Below are 20,969 nucleotides of genomic sequence, written 5' to 3' on the forward strand. Positions count from 1 at the left end.
AATCTAATTATCCATCCATCCATCCATCCATCCATCCATCCATCCCACCACCCACCTACTTATGTACTAACAGAGACCAGTACTATGTTGGGTGTAGATCTTTGCCATCCAGAGGTGCTTGTAGGCCACACCTTCTGGAATTCCCTGTGTTCTCTGTGACTATACAGACATATTTAGGAGCCAGGGTGCTGCTAGAGATTTTGGACCCTCAACCCACACCAATCCAATTACGTTTGAAAATATTTAGGGTTCTTGACTTGCAGTCGTCCTAACTCCCCCTCCTCCCTCACCAACCCGCCTTATGCTCCTGCTTAGGAGGACAGGAAATCTGTTTCCTCTTTTTGAAAACAGGACATTTATCTAGGCTCGTCCCTTTTTGGTTGCTCACACTCATACACACCTGAGCAGCAGTGTTATTTATCTGTGAAGGACTCTCCTCTCCCTAAGGGCCAGGCTGTGTGAGCCAGGAGAGCACTTCGCTTAGCCTCAAATTACCCCCCCCCTCCCCCACCCCAGTAATCCAGAACTGGAGCATTTTCACCATGTTTTCTTAAGAAATTCTTACTAATATTTCAGCTTCAGATCTCAACTGATTAACAGATGAAGCATGTTGGGGCGTAAGGAAAGGTATAATGGTTGAAATGGAAAGGTATTTATATTTACTATCTTCTTGGTGATTACCAAAATATATACTTTATAGGTCATTATAACAGTAACTACTAGAGGACTGACTGCAACTAACCCAGAAAACTATAAACCAAAAATGCATGCGCTAGTAGTACAACATACAACATATAATTAGGCCTATTTATAGTCGAAACAATACAACAAAAAAGCTTTTCAGGACTAATACTACTAAAATTAGCCCAAAAAGAACAATACTGGTTATAACAGTGTTTCATGTTTTAGATTTCATTATAATGTAAAACAGAGGGGGAATACATTCCTAAATTAGAACCAGGAAAAAGATTACCACAGCTCGCCTGTACTTATGTAGCCGAAGCTCATTAGTGGATTTAGGCTGCCATTTAAATTTGTGTGGGTGAGACAGAGCCAGCCGGCGATTCCCGTCTTGTTTTGGAGACACCGCCGGAGCACTGCCTCTCTTTGCGCTCTGTCCCCGATTTCGGGCCCGGAGATGCTGGCAACTGTGCTGACAGCCATGTACCTGGTGCTGAGGGCTGCAGAGCAGGTATGTGGAAGGTAGATAAAGTGCGCAGTCATCAGAACTGTTCGTTTCCTTTTCCTGACTTCTGTTATTAACTTCGCAGCTGTGAAATAAGTTGATTTCGTAGAAACCCGTATAGTGTCGCGAGTAACAGGAGGTGGAACTAGTGGGAGGTTTTAGTTACCCCTGTTGATTTTTATTTATACACCAGGTTGACGTGGGAGTGGGTTATAATGTCGAGTGACGGAGGCTGCTCTTAGACATCCAGTAAGTCTGCTGACCTCGCTGTAGCATGCAGACGTCTTAATACTGTGGATGAGTATTTCAGGCAGTATCACGAGTCGAATTTGCCCAGACATTATTCGAAATCGAATAACTACACACCGATAAAATCGTGTAAGGATTGAAAATAAAAAAATAGAATCCTTTCTGTAGAAAATTACTCATTGCTATAAAAATTATAACATATTGTGATGCCCGGCCCGTCCGCTCCTCGTGTGTGCCACGCCCCCTGATTACCCACGTGTTCTTTCCCGATTGTACCCAGCTGTGTCTAGTTACTTTGATCAGTCCTGTGTATTTAAGTCCTGGTCTCCCCGGTTTCCCTTGTCCGTCATTGATGTTTGGTGATGGTATCCCGCCTGGTCCCCGTTTATAGTCTTCGTTCCCTAAATAAACCCGGAGTTTGCCCCGATATTTGCCTGTCCGACTGCTCCTTACCAGCCAACCCTCATGATCGCCGCTCAGCACGCCCGCGATCGTGACACATATAATATTAAAAAGTTTGAACATGCCTATATAAAGTTGAAACTGAAATTAAAGTAAACCGAAGAGTCAGCTTTAGCAGGTGCAGTAAGATTCAATAATGTTTAATCGCCCAGTGTATATTCTAATCGTATATTAGCTTATAGGCTTCTCCATTCATTTATTTCCATACAAAATGAGATCATTCGTCGCTGCAAAAGGATAACTTAAAGTCTTAGAACACAGAACGCAGCCTTGAAACTAGGGGTGAACTATATTGGCAAGAAACTCACACTGTGATATTTGAAATGTTTGTGATAAATGTTGAAATATTTTAAAAACAAAAAGGGAGTTGAAAATGTACTCAAAATTAACTACAACCAAATAGAATTTATCTACCAAGAAAGTGCGTCTGTAGTGGGAAAAGCAAGTCGGTAGTTCACATTCTGTTAACTGAATTTTGAGAATTTCAAGAAAATTTTAACGACGACCTTGAGAACTTAAGTGTATATATTAAATTAACAGCAATAGCATGTTGCCAACGGACACAAAGCTTTTGCTCTATACCGTTTGTATGGAATCCAGGATATTTCCATGTAGCGGAAGAGGAATGCCTTTTGGGGAGCAGTTCTTGTTGGCTTTTGTGCTCCTCACTAATTTTTGTTAAACTTCTCACAAATAGGCCTACGCCACACTGCTGATGAATGAGCAGGGATGATTGGCTCGCACAGCACAGGCAGTGCTCATGCAAAAAGCTGAGGCTGCGAACTTAAGATCTAACAAACCACTAACTTATTAGAGAACAGACGAGTGACAATTATATTGCTGCTAAATAATATTTTAAAATGTCTCATTTATTATTAGATTTTTTTCGATTTTTTATTATCTGATAGACAATCTGAAATATTTCGATATGCGGCAATGTCGACTCATCCCTACTTAATATGTCGCCCTTTTGTCACTAATCTTATTGAATAATACTCAGTAAGCTGTAAATTAGATTACGACTTATACTCATGGTGTCCTTTGGGTTAGGTGAACTTCGAACTCAAGCAAGAAAAGACACTGTATGCTGTACAGTAGATTTACTAATGCAATAGAGCACAAAAGTCATGCTGAAGTTACAAAACCCATGAATTAAGATGGGAGCCACGGTCACTCGCCCTGAGACAGTAACTGGATCTACTGTGTTTGGGAGCGTCGTCCCCAGTAGAGTTAATATAATCAAGCCAGGGACATGGTGGTTTAGCACTAATCAAATCACTGCCCACAAGCCGGATAAACGCACGCGCCAGGGACATCCCAGCAGCGCAAACAGGCATCTGCATGCACACATGCGTGAAGGGAGCCCCGTGTTTCCAGAGCTGCACATGTGCGGACATGAGCAAGTGCAAACTGAAGTAACGCAAGCTTGGGGAAGAGCTGATGGCTCCTGTCTGCACATCAGCGACTGAAAACGCAATGAGGACAGCCGAGTTCTTACGAACGCCAAATATCACCCTTGTTCTCATTGTACTCAGGACAGAATGAAGCTGCCTGTGCTTTGCTCTTTATTAATAGAAGTAAATTCAGGAGAAGGCAACTATGAGGGGAAACGACATCAAGTCGTCCTCTCCGACATCCATCTTCTAGCCACTTACCCAGTACAGGTTCATGGTGGGGAGAGTGGAGAAGCCTATTCTAGGTAGCCTAGACCAGGAGACACCCTGGATGGTATTCCAGTCCATCACATGGCTTTTTAGGGGCACCAGTTCCCCTGACTGCACATCTGTGAACTTTGGGAGATAAACACAGAACGTGAAGGAAATGACTCCAGAGAGCAGGTGTGGAATTCAAGCTCATATGAATTTTACACAAAAATGTTGTGAGGACAAAACGAGTCAGATTGTAGAGGAGGTAGGACCAACCAATCAGATGTCTTAGTCCCACCTCCTCTAGTTACTTGGCCCCACCTCCTCTATAATCTGATTGGTTATCTCTCTCAACCAATCATTTTTGTGCAAGTAAAACTCCAATGGGTGGACTTCAATCCCCCAACCAAGGATGAGCGAAAACAGTGTTTCTCTCACACTCACATAGTCAAGTCGCGTAATATCCCTTCACATTCTGGTTTGCTGGTTTACCTGCATGAGATGTTTGAATACTTTATTTATATACATTGTTACTATTTGAGTATGGCAGATCTTAAGCTTTGCTGTGGTACTTTGATTACTACTTAAGGCCTTTCAAAGTATGAGTAACTATTCTGCATTCCTCTGCCAGGTTGGATTGAGCTTGTTGCACCCAGACGTCCTGCCCTATGTGGTGTCCCAGCCAATGCCGTGGCGGGTGCATTATGTCTCTCAGAGTCGCCGCAGCAGTCGGACCGATGAGGTCAGTGCCCCCTGACCCAGTAGGTGATGGCCAGGCCAAATGGCACTCAACTGTATAAGTCCTCTTCTCCTCAACTGCTGGACAACCAGTGATAGGCAGACGGACAAGGGAGCCATATGGGGGGACATTCGTCTGTAGACTTCCATGATCGGTGCACCAGGATGTGAAAACTCATGCACAGGAAGGAGATGCATTCATCTGGGAACAGAACAGAAAAGCAAATCACCTCCCATCGATTACATGTGCCAGGGATGTTTCTGCCGGCGATGTTGCACTGCGAATTTAACTGTGACATTCAGTTTGAACGCCTCAAGTCAAGTCAAGTCAAGTGGACCTTATTGTCATATCACTGTATATCTGTATATGGATGCTAAGAAATAGCGTCATGCAGGACCTGGTCCAACATACATCAGCAATGACGATGGAGAGTTTTCGCAGTGCGTAAAGTACAAAACACAGCACACTGCAAAACAGGAGGGCTGCAGAGGGTCTATATACAGAGTGCAACATGTTTGCATGTAAACAGCAGCAGCATAACAGGGTCGAATAAATATAGTAGCTAAAAACTAACATCAAATAGATAAATAATAATAAAGTTTCAGGCAAAAAACAAAAAGTCCAAAGAGACTTACAATCAAAGTACAAAAACAAGTTAAAAATAACAACAGAAGTCCAGAAGAAATCATTGTTTTTCTATACATTCTTAGGAATGTTTCATTTCACACAGCAGCCAGCTTGTTTGAGGTAAGATGAAACTGGTTGTGTAATCTGTGTGAACGAAATATCTGTCACAGCACAAACGGTCCCCTTAGCTCAAAACAGGCCAGGCAAAAAATACACAGCTTTTCTGGCACAAGAAAGGAACACAGTATAATTCTTTTCTTGGACCCAGTGGGATTCACTGTCGACAGGTTAAATGTTTGCAGATGCCACATAATTGACTGCTTTGTTTTTTTTTTCTGGAGATCGATTGTGGACAAGACAAATATGGCAGGTGGAAAAAATGCATGTGGGCTGTGTGACGTAACATTAATGTTTTCGAATCACTTTGTGTTTTTGTTTTTCTGTGTGTGTTTCTTTCACTACACAGGGGTACGTTTCCCAAAAGCATAGTTGCTAAGAACATTAGCAAATTATGTAGTTGCATCCATGCAACTGAACAGTTCCAACTATGTAAACAGCTAACAAGGACTAATCCAAACATAGTTATGTGGTCTCTTAATTCTCCACGTACATCTATTGAGAGATAAATGCATTAAATATATTAATTAATTGGTGGACCTAGGATGTTTGTGGTATGCATGTTGCACATAGGGTATATAATGCAGTTTTTCTAATTTCCTTGTAATCCCAGCCATTATCATGCAAAGTCATGCATCCCTAACAGTTTTATTCACATAATTCCCTGAAGTTTATGCTGGTATCTGCCCCCTAGATCGTGTGCACTGGTGCTGACGCTGTGTCCTGTTTTACAGTTTGCCAGCATGCGACGGAACAGTGGAAATGGGTACGTGACGGGTGAGTGTGAATTAGGAGAGACTCAGAAAACATTTAGAGGCACTATTGCAGTGTGCTACAATACGCGCATTAGTCTGTACAGGGCTGTTCATGTAAAGGCAGACTTTAATGTCTCCTGTGTTGTACATACTGTCCTACAATGAAATTATATAGGACTGTATATAGGACTGTAACACTAATCTAAACAATAGATTTTTTTTTATTTGACATGCCACGAGAAACCTACATATCCATGTATAACTATCTGAGCCATCAGAAGGCAGTCATGGTATTTTGTTATGAAGTGAAACATGTATTTTTATTTATCCGTAAAGAAGAAAATTCATGAAGGACAAAACCTTAGAGATGTTTATTTTTAGATTCTATAAAAAAAATATATTCCATTCTAAATACATAGGCATAAATATAGAATTGTTCAAAATGTTTTTGATATGTATAACAACATGTTCGGGACCATTTTATGCTTTGTGGGAACGGTTTGGGGAAGGACCCTTTTCAGTTCCAGCATGACTGTGCCCCAGTGCCCAAAGGAAGGCCCACAAAGATATGGCTGGGGGAGTTCGGTGTGGAAGAGCCCTGACCTCAACCCCACTGAACACCTTTGGGATGAACTAAAACAGAGATTGTGAGCCAGGCCTTCACATCCATCAGTGCCTGACCTGACCTAAATGCTCTTCTGGCAAAAATGCCCAAACAGACGCCAGAATCTTGTGGATTTCCCAGAAGAGTGGCAGCTCTTACAGCTGCAAAGGGGCGACCAACTCCATTTTGATGCCTATGGATTTAGAATGGGATGTCACAAAAGTTCCTGGTGGTATAATGGCCAGGTGTCCCAGTACTTTTGTCCATATAATGTATATCTATTATTTATGCTCGTTATAAAGGAACTGAAAAGCCCTTTAATTTAAGTCCATATTAATCTCCTCCGTCTCAAAAAACCTGGTAACCAAGGGCTTTGCTGGCCTAGTAGAAGCTGAAGGGGATCATTGTCTTAACATGCTTCAAGGGGGCTTGAAACACTTTGCTGACTAAGCAGGGCTTGCAAAATTAAATTTATGGCACCCAAAACAGTTCTCCTTTTTTTCTTTCCGTGCCTTCAGACTTGCCCTCGGGTAGCTGTCAGTGTTCTCCTGCGTGCCTTACCAGCAAGAACAAAGCAGCCACTGCAATCCAGACCCAGTTCAGGAGGTACCAGCAGAAGAAAAACCGCCAGAAGTGATGGACCGAGAGCCGCTTGGAGAAACCTTGTCATTTACACACGCAGTTACACACCATTTTCATTTGACCATTTCTGTCACTGCCTCTCATTTTCACTTTATTTATCAGTCCTAACCCAACAGTTTTGCTGCTTTTATTTTCATTTTAAGCTAAAAATTGCTAAAAGGATTTTTTATCTTGACCTGAATGAGTAAGTTTATTCAAGCATTTTATCATCATCTCCCATTTTGTGTTTAAGCAAATGTCTCCTTGTGCTTGTTTCTGCAGCCAGGCTTTTTAATGGTAACTGCATTTATTTTTCACTGCATGAGAGCATTACCATGCGTGTGGTCCGGCACCTGGCAGAAAGCGTAACATTTCTCAATGAGTACTCTGGCTGTTGAAGCAGTGCTGTCGTGGAGAGGAGCGTGTGATCACGGGGACATGCGTGGACGCTTACAGCATCAATAAACACACCAGGAAATTTACATGCCTGAAGTCTTCATTATAATAAGACCGTCTCTAAATGAGCTACACATAAGTACAATAGAAATTCCTATTTGCAAGACCGTCAATATAATCTTTGATTTTGTTTTAATGGATGCACTAAAAACGAATGTGTTGGAATGTGCTGTGACCTTGGTGGGTTTAGAGGTCAAGAAGTTCCTTTCTAAAAGCCACAAAGCTAAAGAGTAAACATCCACCCGCTTTTATAGTAATGTACAGGAGTTTTACCCTACAAAGTTGTGTACTTTAATGGAGAATGCAGTATCTGTACCTTTGTATTTTGTTAATCTTTTATATGAAAAAAACAACCACTGCATTTCTGAATCAAATTTTCTTCACCATTGTTTTCCCGTCATAATAAATATATTTCCTTAATTCTTAGACCAGTCACATCACCGCAATATGGCTTTTGCAGCTGCCTTAGCATTGCGACATGCACACACACTCGTCGCAAATTAAATATGGACAACGATGCCTCATTCATAGAAAGATAGCTTTATTGCACAAGGTGTTGGAATAGTCTTTTTTCTTTTTTGTTTTGTTTTCATAGAAAAGAATGTATAGTTAAACACAAGCAATTGCAAATAGAAGCAACTTTTTGAATAAAAGTTTAGGAATCCCTTCGCTATTTTATCTTTTTCAGGTTTTGTTTTTTTCTCTTTTCTTTTTTAACCAGCAAAATATTCAGTGCATGCAATGCCTTTTTTCTTCAAGAAAAAAAGTGAAAAGAAAATCTTAAAAAACAAAACCATGACATAAAAGTAATATAAATGCAACAAAAGTAATTAATTAATTAATTAATTAATTAATAATAATAATAATAATAATAATAATCAAAAACAAAATAAATATATGAATGTAAAAGCCAGACACTATTTTCTATTCTGGTTTGTTATGCCCCACTCAGAAATTAAGGTGTAAATTATTTTTGTTAATTCTTTTCCTTTTATACCCCATGTATTTTTTAAGTTATAACATCAAACCTTAAGCTGTGCCCTGGTTTATTCTGGAGATGACGAAAATAGTTATTATTTATACAAAACCGTTTCTTATATACAAGAGTCTATTTTTTGTTTATAAATAATGTTGAGAAGGGTTAGGGTTGGAGGGAAAGGACAGGGGTCCGATTGGTCAAGGATAAGGGGCATGTAGAAAAAAATGGGCAGGGTGAACTGGGTGGGTAAGGAAGGGGATTGTTTCCTGACTCCGCCCAATTTTCACACAGCTCCTTCGTGTGATTGGTTGGAGCGAGGGAGTCCCTGATTTCAATTTACTAAACTGGCCTGCTCCATAGCATGACACCACTGCCTTTCTTGTAACCAAGATTACATTAACATAAATTAAAAAGGAAAATTTCCGTATCTACAGTCATAACAAAAAAAAAAAAAGGATATTATTTTAGAAGCAGACCTTGTTCTGCCCAGTAAATGTAGAACATGAGGAGCAGTAAATAAAGAGTTCATCATTAACATGAGACGGGGTGTGAAGAGTTTTGAAGAACGATAACATTACACCCACTGTCTCTTGAACTCATTTTGGTCTTGAAGAACAGGATGTATCTTGTTCAAGAACATATGTCAGGAAATACACTGGATCATCTCCAAAACATTAAAGTCATACTTTTTCTGTTTCATCTTTACTTTTTTTTCACAGCACTAGAAGTTGACCTGTTTTACAGAGACAAGATGTTAGGGCTGATGTGTACAGAATGTCACCACAAGCCTCTGTCTTTAACCAGGCTGTTTGTGATTACTACTGTATGTCGGGGCTGAGTCTTGCGATAACAGAGAGAAACTCTGGCTAATGTGATGATTCTTAGGTCCAGAGTCTGGTGGATGTACTGCACAGCTGTAGCTGGGCTGCACAGTTAGGTGGTGCTGTGTGCAAGCAGCTATGATCTGTCCCTGAAGTCGTCTATCCCTCCACTCACAGAGACCCGAGAGGCCCCACCTGTGGTAGCAGGGTTGCAGTAACCTAGGGGCTTGCTGCCCACCTGAGCGCTGGCCGTTCCACAAAAAAAACCTGTCCAGCTCACCATTAAAGCCTCATTCACCTCGGTTCCCTCAATTCTAGTCTCTCTTTAGATGGAAGTCCATGGACTGCAACCCCTTATTTTTATCAGACTAGAATGGGCCAAGAATGTTCTGGGGCTGGTCAGGTCTGTTCCTCCAGGGCTAATGAGTTCTAGCTGGTATTGGAGCAACTTGTCAATAAGCCACAAACTTTCACATTGACATAGAACCGCTGTTCAATTTACCAGTTACAATTGCACCAGTATCCAAAATATTTTCTATGTCATTCTAAAAACAAGAACAAACAGGGATGCAGTGCATAATTCGTTAGAAATAAAGTTACTTAATAACTGACAATGGCACCACAGTGCAGTGCATCTCGTCTGCTATTCCACAATATTTCAGTTATTAAAACATTGCTTTAATAATTTTTTTTCTCAAAAGTGAAAACAATGATTATAACATGCTACAGCTCCTGAAAGCTCGCTTCAGAGAGGATCATCATGTATCAAGCCTATGAAGAACCCTACGCTTGAATTTCTCTTTGAATGGGATTTTTTTTTTTTTCTTATACATTCCCACATTTGTGTGCAAACACATACAAAATATATAGAGACCAAAAACGCTGCAGTAAAACGAATTTTTTTTTTTAATAATGCAGAGGAAGCTTTTCATTTCTAAGCACCTTATTCATTACTTGCTGTAAAATTGTGCACCTTGAAATGAAACAGCCTTTTGCTATGACTGTAGGACACCTAACGACCCCTGGAACAGACCTGACCTTTTCTTGTTCGACTATCTCCTCCTATTCCGCTCTCCTTTTCTCTGAATATCTCTCATTCATTCTTCCTCTACAGTTTCCACTCCCTCCTGTCCTCTTCCCCTATTCCTCACTCTTCTACACACCTTGCAGCTCTACACACCGAACGATTGTCTCGTTAATATTTTTTTTTTATCAACACAGCTTCACATCTCACATTTTGTCCACCATTTATATATTTCTCTATATATTTAGATAGAAATATATATGTATATACTTTTTTTTTGTAGATCTCAAATATTATAATATATATTTTTGTATTGCAGGAGCCCTGATGTGAAATTTTCAATTGAATTCCTTATGGTTTGTTGTTGCTTTTTCAGTGAAACAGGGATCAGCTTTGGGTATAGAATAAGAGGGGAAATAACATGTTTCCAGACCAACTGAAATTAAAACACCGACTTCCTTCCAAATCAACATATTCTATTATCTAATCCCCCCCCCCACCCCCCACCCCAATATGGCCATCCCGGTCCACTGCCCTGCCTCTCAGGAAAAGCAGAAGTGAACAATTTAAATACTTTCCGTTAGGCGAGTAAGCAAAGGGCGCGGACAAGAAAAGATGAACAGTGGAGTTAAATGTCACGGAAGTAAAGAACGACGGAAATAAAAAGCAACTCTGCTGCAGCAGGATCTCTATCCTCGTTCACTCGGTGTCCATAGCACCTCTCTGTCAGTCCATCTGTTGGGGAGAGGCCGCAAGCCTGTCACAGTGAGACTCCAGAGGGCAGCACGCATGGGGGGGGGGGGGAGGGGGTGATCTCTGGGCAGAAAGAGTCAAGGGAGGGGAGGGGGGTGGTAACACCAAGCAGAGATGAAGGACCCGCACCCCCCGTGATGACGACACACACGGTCACTGGCACGAGGACACGATGAGCATGAGGTGATAGCGTGCGAGAAAGTCACGTGATGGACGACTGTTAATCTCCACGGAAGCCTGGTTCTGCAGATTCTCGTGGGAGTGGGGGAAGGGGGGGGGGGGGGGGGAGACAAAGTTGATGCATGACTCCTGATGTGGACACTGCCAGGAAATATGGAAAGTTATAAACTGATGTGAAAGGGACCTTCAACGTGTGTTGATCACATGTATACATATATATTTACACATATACATACACACACACACACACACACGCACACACATGTAGGCTTGCAACAGCTCTTAGGTTCCATTCACCCTCTTTTAGTGCACATGAGTTTATATTTTTTTTAAAAGAAAAAAATCCTTCGGAGAAACAGTTCTCATTCGCCCACCTCAAAGATAACTTCGTACTTTTGAAATCTTTCTATGTTTGTTAATAAAAAAAAAAAACCTTCAATACTGTATTTTTTTCCTCGTAAATTGCATGGAATAGGAAATCTCACAGACGTGAACAGACGGCTGAGGTCACAAGCTTGGAATTCATTCTGAAATACGTGTGACCAGGGGAGAGGGGAGCTGGGTGAACTGGAGGCAGCTGGGAAAGACACTGGTGAGCTTTATGCTGAAGTACTTTCCGCACCGATGCACCATGTTATCGGAACAGTTACAGATTTTGGCGGGGGGGGGGGGCATTTCTGACATTTTAAAACATCTATAAAGGTATAGGTGATAACTATACAGCTCTTATATGCTTCATTTTCGCTTACTTTGGGACTAGCATATGCAGAAAGCCTCTCGCGCATAAACGTCGTAGTGCCCTCCGCCAACGGGGGAGAGAGATAAACTGAAAGAAATGAAGTCAATACCATTATAGGAGGATTCGAGGAGCGGAGATTAATCCCGGTGATAATAATGATGTTAGGTTTGGCATGATTCTGGGAAAGAGGGATGAAGAAAAGAGAAAGAAAGCAAGAGACAAACGAACGAGTGCCTGTGCTGTATAGATCCCACTGCTGTGTCGGAGTCAGATCTCTGCCTGCCCCTGTGCCCCTCGCTTCTATTGACACCAACAGTGTACGCCCAGCCAAAGCTCAGGCCCCCAGTGTTCACATGCCCCCCTCCCCCCCTTCTCAGCTCCAGAGGCCTACACCAGGGTGTAAGACTTGGAGTAGGCCCCAGCTCCTTGCTTCTGCAGTCTGCCCAGTCCAGATGAGCTGCTCTCCAGCAAGGAGTCTCTGGAGCCAGCCATTTTGGTGGCAGAAGTGGGATTACTGCCAGACCCAGCGCTGGCTGCCATGGCAGCAGTGGTGGAGGTGGTACTCTGGGCCGAGGGGCCAGGCATGGTCAGAGTCCGCTGGGGCAGCGTGGCAGTGCCCGAACTGCCCCCTAATCCTCCGCTGGCCCCGGCTCCGCTCAACCCTCCCAGCCCGCCGTGGCCCAGCGTGAGCGCCTGCTGCTTGCCTGGGTCCAAAGTCATGTGCCGAGCCTGCGTGTGGTAGGCCCGGGCGGCCAGGCTGCGGATAGAGGCCTCGCGGGGGGGCACCACGGGGCACGGATCGTGAAGCTCTGCCTGCTTGCGGAAAAAGGGATCCGTCTTCATGTAGAGAGGGAGGTTACAGTAGTCACCTACCAGACAAAGGAGAGTCGGAGAAGTTTATGAATGGCACAAGGGCAGCCAAGGACATTGTAAGGCTTAGCATTTAAGGTACCGTGCAGTGATGTCTGCTAAGCTTCTGAGCATGCTAACAGCTTTAGCCATGTGGAGTAATGTCCAGACCAGATGCCACAACCTGTTACCACAGTATAGCTCACTGGTAAGGCAAACACCATACAAGAAGCACAGCGTAATCAACATTAGGAAATTATTGACGATAATGTCAGTGTTGGTACCGGCGCTTGTTCCTTACGTGATACTTTTTTCCAAAGCAGCAACAATATTCCCCCCAATTATACAGTCAAGCACTTCACTAGAGCCATGCAGGCGTAGCAATTAAGGTGTCTTTAAGATAATGAGTGATGTGGATGGGACTCTGGTTTACAAGGACATCACCTCAATAAAATCAGCCGCCATGTCTGAGAATTACTAGGGCCCTGATTTCAGAGCAAAAATTGAGACAGTACCTCAAGAAAATGTAACTCAATGGGGGTAGATGGTCCTTATAAGTATGGACAATGTAGGCACACTTACTCTTGTTGGCGCGGTGGGGGATGGGCACAGCCACATTCTTGCCACGGTCATAGTCCTGCGGCTTGGGCGGGGAGGCGGTGAAGCGGCAGATACCCGGTTCGGAAGGCGTACTCATGGAGGTCATGCTATCGGCGTTATCGTTGGTGCCGGTGGTCATCTGGTCGGAGGAGCTGTCGGAGATGAAGCACTCGGTGATCTCGAATTTAGCGTGCTGCAGGTGCTCCTCCAGCTTGGCGTGCTCGTAGGCCCGGGCCAGCTCTTCGTAGGTTGAGGATGCACTCTCCGTTGACACCATGCTGTTGCGGCCTTTGTCTGCAGAGAAACGAAGAACCATGAGGGCCGTGCCAGGGGATCACGGAGCTCGTTTACATCGCAGCTGGCTATTGATGATCTTCTACTGATTCTAACACACCAGGCCAACAACAGATGCTGTGCACATTACCATAAGTTTCAATGCAGTGTGTTTTCTATCCTTTGCTAGCCTACTGCATAACAGATGAAGTTGCCTTTAAGGTGCAATGGACTGGTGGCATCAAGCTTTATATACATATATTCATGCCAGTCCCTTAGAAAGGTCTGCTTCTGCTTTCAGAGCAGGCAATTCACCATGTGTGCATGTACGCCAATGAATGTGCACGCTATAAACCCAAGCCACACATCCTTTGAAAATAAGCATGCATTCTTTTGGGATCTCTTCTCCTGTGTGGACCTCTGACGGAGGAATGAGCAGCTGAACCATATCTACTCATCAGACTCCCTCTCCACCTTCAAGAAATCCCTCCAGACCATTCTGTACAATGAACTCCTCTACTAATGTAGCACTTCTGGTCCTTGAATAGTCTTATTGGGTCCTTGCTTTGTTAGTTGTACAGCTCCTGCTCCCATATTGGTTACACTTGTACCTGGGCAATCATTGGAAGCTCCCAAGCTACACTTGTGCCTAGTTGACTCCTTATTTTCACGTTACTTTGAAGAAACATGTCAACAATGTCAAAGTAAGACATACTGCTATGTCAATGAGTGTGTAGGGAAGCTCTAGGAAAGATCTGATTGCGAGCAGGTGAGTCTGTGCCAGTGCGTCAGAGTTGGGCCTCACCGGTGTCCTGGGAGAGGCTGGCGCTGTAGCTGTCGCTCTCTGTCACAGTGATACCGTGCTGGGAGCCCACCGTGCGCCAGTCAGAGGTGAGGGTGCGGGCTGGCGTGGATGCCTGGCACTTGGTCAGGGTCCATTGGCTGGAATACCGATTCCGTGTGCTGTGAGCTGACTTCACGCTCTTTCTGGATACAGGGTCTTAGAGAGGGAGACAAGGGACAATGCATTGGCAATAAATATAACAACTCTCGTCATTTGCACCTACTTAGCTGACCTCCATTTGGAGATGATTTCAGTTTGTTCCCTTTTACGGCACTTACTGGTTCCTGGTCGGATGTCGGACATGTCAATCAAAGGGCCGGTGTTCTGGATGAGGGCAGGGTGGTGCACGGACACGCCTGTGCAGAAGCTCTGAGGGTTCACTGATTGGCTGAACTCTGTGTCCGTCACTGGAATAGTAGCTTTGTCCTCGCCTGTCGAAGATTAAAGGGGCCCTATTAAACTCATTTTCACTGATATAATGTTATTTCTGGGATCTACAAGAATAGGATTACATGCTTCAATATTCCAAGAACATATTATTTTCTCATACTGTATATCTCTATTCACTCTGTCTATAACTGTCAAGGCTCTGTTAGAGCCTTAAGCCCCACCCCCGATGAGTCCAGTGTGCTTTGGTTGGTCAGCTTGCCCTGCATGTTGACTCTGCAGTCAGATCTTTCCAGGTAGGCAGCCAATAAAGGTTGTGTTATGAGGTGACCTCCCCATGTCACAAACCATATCATGGAAAATATGCACAATAATCAGCCAATACTGACAACACTGTTATCATCATGGCCGGTGATGAATGCAATATTTACTACATTAATAAAGGCAGCTGATAGTAAAGGCAGCCAGGACGTTCCCAATATATTTCCTATATTCCCAACACACTACCTATCACTGACAGCTACTTCATAGTCATCTCATCAAAGCACAAAAAAAAGGAAACACCACTGTGACCCATTTCTACCCGAGTCCCCGCCTGCTCCAGCCCCTACCCTCCTGGTGACCCTCAGTGTCACCCCCCCCACCCACTGACCGAGTTGCTTGATGCCCTCCTTATCCTCGATCAGCAGCTGGACGCGGGGGATGTCGATGTGCAGCCGAGGCCCCTGTGGTGGCCCCTTCACCGGCGTGTCGAAGCTGCGATTGTTCTTACTGCTCCGGGACGCAAAGAAAAGCACAGAGTATTTCCACTGCCACAGCTAAGCTCGCGGTAACCTCTCCCTGGAAGAGCTACATGGGGCCAGGGGACGGTGCTACTGTGGCAAGGCACACGCACAGGCCAGAGAGTTTCTTTTAAGGACTCCACCCATTTCTTCACTGCTGGGCTTCGAAGCAGAATGAAGCACACAAAGAAACGCTTCAAGCAGACACCCATTACAGCGCGAGATGAAGATGACCAAGGAGATGGCGGGGGTGTAACTAGAAATTCTAGACCCCCTGACAAAATGTCACCTTGCCACCACCCCTCAAATAAAATTCATCTGCCAGGGTATCCAAGCCCCTGCAATGCCCCAGGGCACAAAAATACATTACTATGCATTTATCCTTATTAATCACACATCGGTTGTCCTGTAACATCATGAAGTCTGGTTTCCCAAACCAGAGGTCTTACCTGATGAGCATTTCAGCTAGACTTTTGGCGTCTGTGGGAATAAGGAAACACGATGTCAGTGTGATCCACCTCACTGGCTTCCCTACGTCCCTGTTTTCTCTCCTCCTGAAGTACATTATTTTAGACCCCCATCTCCATTACTCGGCTCCCTCTTAAGCCCTTTAACTCAACCCCCCCCCCCCCCCCCCCCAGACTCGTTTGCGCTGATGTTCACCCCTCAGTCTCTTCAGCCGCTTCTCCTTGCGTTTCTTGCGGATGATGAAGAGCAGGGCCAGTCCCAGAGTCACCAGGATGACGGGGCAGGCGATGGTAAACAGCTTCTTTACGTCGTCCCTCTCCCCACGCGCCGACTTGATGGGCGGGATTGTGCCTGCACAGGAAACCAAAGGTGTCAAATTCAAAAAGACTGACATTTGCAAGAAAGTTCAAAAAGCATCCATTCAGAGAAAATGAAATGCGTGTCTTTATTTACTGGTTCACTGAGGTTTAAAGTCAGAGTGTCACCCGGGAGTGTAACTGCACAAATGTGTTAAGGTGGAAGCAAAACAGTGAGAGGAATGGACAGACAAACAGGCAGATGTGGTTTTGGATTCTCTGCAAATATTATTGAAAGCATCGCTATCGCGATTAGGTTTGTAAATTACTGTGATGGTTTTGCATATATAAATATCTCCCCGTCCTTATTTGCTCTGCGTCCATATTCGTGTGGCACTCACTTCCGTCGTAGTCCAGTGTGGCGAACTGGGAGCTCTGGTTACCACAGCCGGCACTGTTGCAGGCCTTCATCTTCAGCTCGTACCAGGTGGCCTCGCGCAGCTCGGCCAGGAAGACGTCGGCGGAGGCGTTGGTGCGCAGGTTCTGCCAGGCCCAAGTCCCCTTGGGCCGAAACTCCAGCAGGACGGCCGTGATGGGGCAGCCGCCACTGGTCCAGCCCTGCAGGTTGAGGCGCGCGTGCGTGGAGTTGATGTGCGTGAAGAGTGGCTGGTCCTTGTTGAACTGGGGCTCTGCGGGGGAGGGGTGGAGGCAGTTTATTTAACTGTCTGCACCTGTCATTCAAACTCTATCAAAATACACCCGCTTCACAGCCAGACAGCAGACACACTAGTTACTAAGAGCCTATATTTGCTGACAATGAGCAAATTACACCCAAGTCAACAATACCATGCCATCACTGGGTCTGCATGATTCAGAGTTTATCTGAATCTTTGTCTGTGCCGTATCTGAGTCTGTATAAATAGGAGTGTCTATCAATTTATTTCTGTAAAGCATCTATGTGAGTCAGAGTTTCTATCACAGCGTTGACTGGTGTCTCCGTTACGTCCACAGCACACGCTCTGTATTCGCTCGCCAGTCACTGGGTCGCTGGGCACCAGCGTCGCCATGCCGACCGGCGGGCCGGCCCTCACCGCGGCCGTGGGTCTTGGCCTCGATGATCTCGCTGATGCGCCCTGCGCCCACGCTGTTCTTCGCCGCCAGCTTGACCTTGTACCAGGTGCCACAGCGCAGGTTGTCCAGCTTGAAGGAGCGCTCGCTGGAGCTAATGAAGACGTCCCTCCACTCCTCCGTGTTGTCCACCGAATACTGCAGCACGAAGCCTGGCAAGGGAGGTGTGTGGGGGGGGGGGGGGTCAGCAAACACTCTTTCCAGTGTTTTTGTTTACCCAGGAGACACCGGAAAGCTGGCTAATACACAGGTTGGGGGGCTGGGGGGGGGCTGGCTGTGAGGTAGGTCAGCCAGTTAGGCCCAGTTTGGCTCAGAAGGCAGACTGAGCTCGCACTCCTGATGATAACTGCCATTATGCTGCCATGGGGGGAGGGATTCTCAACCGCCTAGCGCCCCCTACAGGCCAGATGGGCTTATTAAGGCTGATGCCTGGCAGCGGCGAGACAATATTCTATCCTTTAACTGGCACTAGGTACACTGTATGAGAGAGCACACAAAGGAGCACACAGCACTCCTGGGGTGTGGCATGGGGTGGGGTGCTAGCCTCTCCAAATAAATTAATGAAACAAGCATCTCAGATTTAGAAACGTGTTCTATACGCTGATTGGACAAGATTGTGTTGCTCAGTATGTATTTATGGCACTTTGTCAATACAACTGAACAAAACCGCACTGAGCATCATTGTTCTTGGAAACACTGAAAAATCAAGCACTCAGAACCGTGATAGAAAGCTATACTTCCTTCAATTACAAGGGGGCGCCGGAGCACCATGGACGCAGCCGCTTGTCGGCCGTCCTGCGGCTACATGGAGCTGCCAGGCAGGGAAAGTGTTCCACTGCTTGCTACCTCCACAGCGAGATTTAGAATAGGCTGACTGGACACATATGCAAATATGAACATGGAACAATGCAGCCTGTCACCATCAGCTGCTATTTAACTCGCCTTCCGGAAGATACTGACAGTAAAATAGACACTTTATAAAAAAAATTTAAAAAACCATCCAGTCACAGTCAGCCCTTTTCGCCTGCACCATGAATTCACCTAATGATCATTTAGCATGACTTCATAATACTAATATCAGCCTTATCCGAGGGGGTGGGGGCGGAGCCATGGATATGGGCAAAGCCACAGAGCTGGGCGACTGTGGCTGAAAACATTCTGACGATAAAAATGGGACGGACGCTGGCAATGACACAGGAAGGCGGAATACTGACAGGCAGGCAGGCAAACCTGTTTTTAAAACAGTCATGGACAGACCCGTAAATAAGCACAGGAGATATGTGATGGACAGACAGGCTCGTTAAGGACAGAGAGTGACCAAAAGGGCACAGATACACTGAAGCATGGCCGAGTGCACTGGCGAGGGGGCTCTCTGCCAGGTCGGTACCAAGGCACACAGACGGATGCGGCAGCTCGCCGACAGACACGCTGGCCGTACTGATAGAAAGCGAGGACAACCGTGACGCAGCTCTGACTTGGCGACCCTCGGCCCTGCGTGAGACGAGGGGATACCTCGAATGGAGCTGCCCCCGTTGTCTCCTGGGACCCAGGCTAAGGTGATGGAGGAGGTGGAGGTCGTGGACACAGTCAAGCGGGGCTGGTCAGGGGGCACTGCATTGTGGAAAGGGGGGGGCATACAAAGGATCACCAAATCGGATCACATCCCTATAGAACTGTCAAGGGCATAACTGCTGACAGAATAAAGAAACAATAAAGATAAGACACTGAGAAGATATTCACATGCAAAAGAAACAACTCCTGAGATGTATTTACAACCCAGCTGGGATTATTTATGGGGAAGTGTGACATATGCATTTTGAGATTACCAAAATGGGCAGCATGTTAAAGCCCATCCATAAAGAGATAAGGGTCCAGATACTCAGGATTGAGCCTCACTTTTGTTACCTTGCACAAGTAGGTTGATGATGATGGTGTCGAACCCGAGGGTGTTGGTGGCTGTGCATGTGTAGTACCCAGAGTCCTCAGCCTTCACCGAGCGCAACACTAGCGTGCCATTGGCCAGGATGAGGCGGTGGCCGTCCAGCGTCACTGGGATTGCGGAGTCCTCGCTGGGACCGAGCACGTGGACGGTGAAGGGAGGGGAGAAAAACAACAAAGTGTCAGAAGGACCCCGTAAAATGTCAAAGCGAGATGGGGGGGGGGTGAGAGAGAGAGAGAGAGAGAGAGAGAGAGAGAGACAGACACAGCTAAAACCAGCTTTTCTGCCATCGGGTGTTTATAACAGACACTGTGTGCGAAATCATGGAATCTAAGATGGAGAGAAAAAGATTAAATCTTTTGACAGGTTACTGGGCCTGCAAGCAGATTAACTGCAGATGACTTTGCTGGATATTTTTCAGCAATGTCACAATCATTCTCCTCAAGACATGGTCAGTCTTTATGTTGTTGCTGGACAAGGTACTTGGGCTGAATTGTGCAGTTTTATAAAACGGCTGGGGACCTCCTTACCTGTCCTTCGTCCACTTGATGGTAGGGGTGGGCTCACCCACAGAGCTGCAGGGCAGGCGCACCTCCTTCATCCAAGGCGTGGTCACTGTGCCCCCAAAGGACAGGATCTTGGCCGGCGCTGGGCACAGGAAGAATGGGGAAAGACTCTATCATTAAAGCGGCCGGCGGAATTTGCAGGCTCCTACCACGAGTTCTTCTGGAAATTTCTACAGGCGACAGCATCACAGCTCACTGCTAAGAGAATGCGCTGATGCTATCGAAATCACTTCCTTCCCAGAAAGATAAGTGACAGAATTTGGAACCACCCCCTCCCTGCACTTCAAAACAGGCCCTAACGCAGAATAACAGCGGAAACAGGTGGTGATGAACGGGCGACCAATGTTAGCTAATGGCTCTGGGAACAGAGCTAATATTGTTATTCTAATGAAGCCTTTTCTGCGACCGACCGCGAGTCGAACACAGAAGCAGAAACACACGAAGACACGCACACAATAATGCTGCCTCCCATTCACTATCTGTCTCCGTCTGGCAAACACACAAACACACTTGACATCTTAATGCCTGCCCTCTTCTGCTGACTGAATAACGTATTGAGTGGGGCAGCCCAGAGAAGAGACTCCTTTACAGCTTATTATTAGCTGGGAGACGCAGGGAGTCGGGGGAATCATATATACAGGACTTCCATCCTCCTTTTCTCTTTTTGTGCTTTCCCCCTCTCTTTTCCCCTTTGGTATAATCCACTAGCTATCAATTAAACCCTTTTCATCTGCTCTCCCTCTCTGTATAAGTCATCGCTCCCCTTTGCTGTCCCCCCTTTCTTCCAGGCCAGTTAATTTAGTGGCCCTTGGTCCTCAGCACATAATTAACAACAGTATTTCCTATAAGAGAGCCGGCTGTTATTCAGTGCTGGGTGGA

At 45.4% G+C, this 20,969-nt stretch overlaps 2 protein-coding genes across 7 annotated transcripts in view; one reads left to right on the forward strand and one right to left on the reverse strand.

Moving 5' to 3' along the window:
• Positions 1-7,488, forward strand: part of LOC125711941 (uncharacterized) — a 44,625-nt gene extending 37,137 nt beyond the window's left edge. For 2 of the 5 annotated variants that reach the window (XR_007383165.1, XM_048981400.1), the window contains 3 exons: positions 4,175-4,285; positions 5,761-5,803; positions 6,904-7,488. Coding sequence is in view for 3 of the 5 variants with exons in the window: in XM_048981400.1 (XP_048837357.1) it covers positions 4,175-4,285; positions 5,761-5,803; positions 6,904-7,022 (273 nt within the window). In the remaining 2 variants the exon portion in view is untranslated. Of the gene's footprint in view, positions 1-1,075; positions 1,193-4,174; positions 4,286-5,720; positions 5,804-6,903 lie in introns of those variants that run through there. The other 3 variants (XM_048981401.1, XM_048981399.1, XR_007383166.1) reach the window with 3 other exon arrangements.
• Positions 7,489-7,986: 498 nt separating this feature from the next.
• Positions 7,987-20,969, reverse strand: part of LOC125711940 (Down syndrome cell adhesion molecule-like protein 1 homolog) — a 106,771-nt gene continuing 93,788 nt past the window's right edge. The window contains exons 22-33 of one of the 2 annotated variants that reach the window (XM_048981397.1): positions 20,055-20,172; positions 19,491-19,654; positions 19,098-19,196; positions 17,549-17,737; positions 16,859-17,146; positions 16,357-16,512; positions 16,143-16,173; positions 15,564-15,682; positions 14,803-14,955; positions 14,486-14,680; positions 13,390-13,701; positions 7,987-12,827 (exon numbers count right to left, since the gene is read on the reverse strand). In XM_048981397.1, the coding sequence (XP_048837354.1) occupies positions 12,346-12,827; positions 13,390-13,701; positions 14,486-14,680; positions 14,803-14,955; positions 15,564-15,682; positions 16,143-16,173; positions 16,357-16,512; positions 16,859-17,146; positions 17,549-17,737; positions 19,098-19,196; positions 19,491-19,654; positions 20,055-20,172 (2,306 nt within the window). In that variant the 3' untranslated portion in view covers positions 7,987-12,345. Of the gene's footprint in view, positions 12,828-13,389; positions 13,702-14,485; positions 14,681-14,802; positions 14,956-15,563; positions 15,686-16,142; positions 16,174-16,356; positions 16,513-16,858; positions 17,147-17,548; positions 17,738-19,097; positions 19,197-19,490; positions 19,655-20,054; positions 20,173-20,969 lie in introns of both variants that reach the window. The other variant, XM_048981396.1, reaches the window with a different exon arrangement.

The sequence above is a fragment of the Brienomyrus brachyistius genome, chromosome 17 (assembly GCF_023856365.1).
Source record: "Brienomyrus brachyistius isolate T26 chromosome 17, BBRACH_0.4, whole genome shotgun sequence".
Lineage (NCBI taxonomy): Eukaryota > Metazoa > Chordata > Actinopteri > Osteoglossiformes > Mormyridae > Brienomyrus > Brienomyrus brachyistius.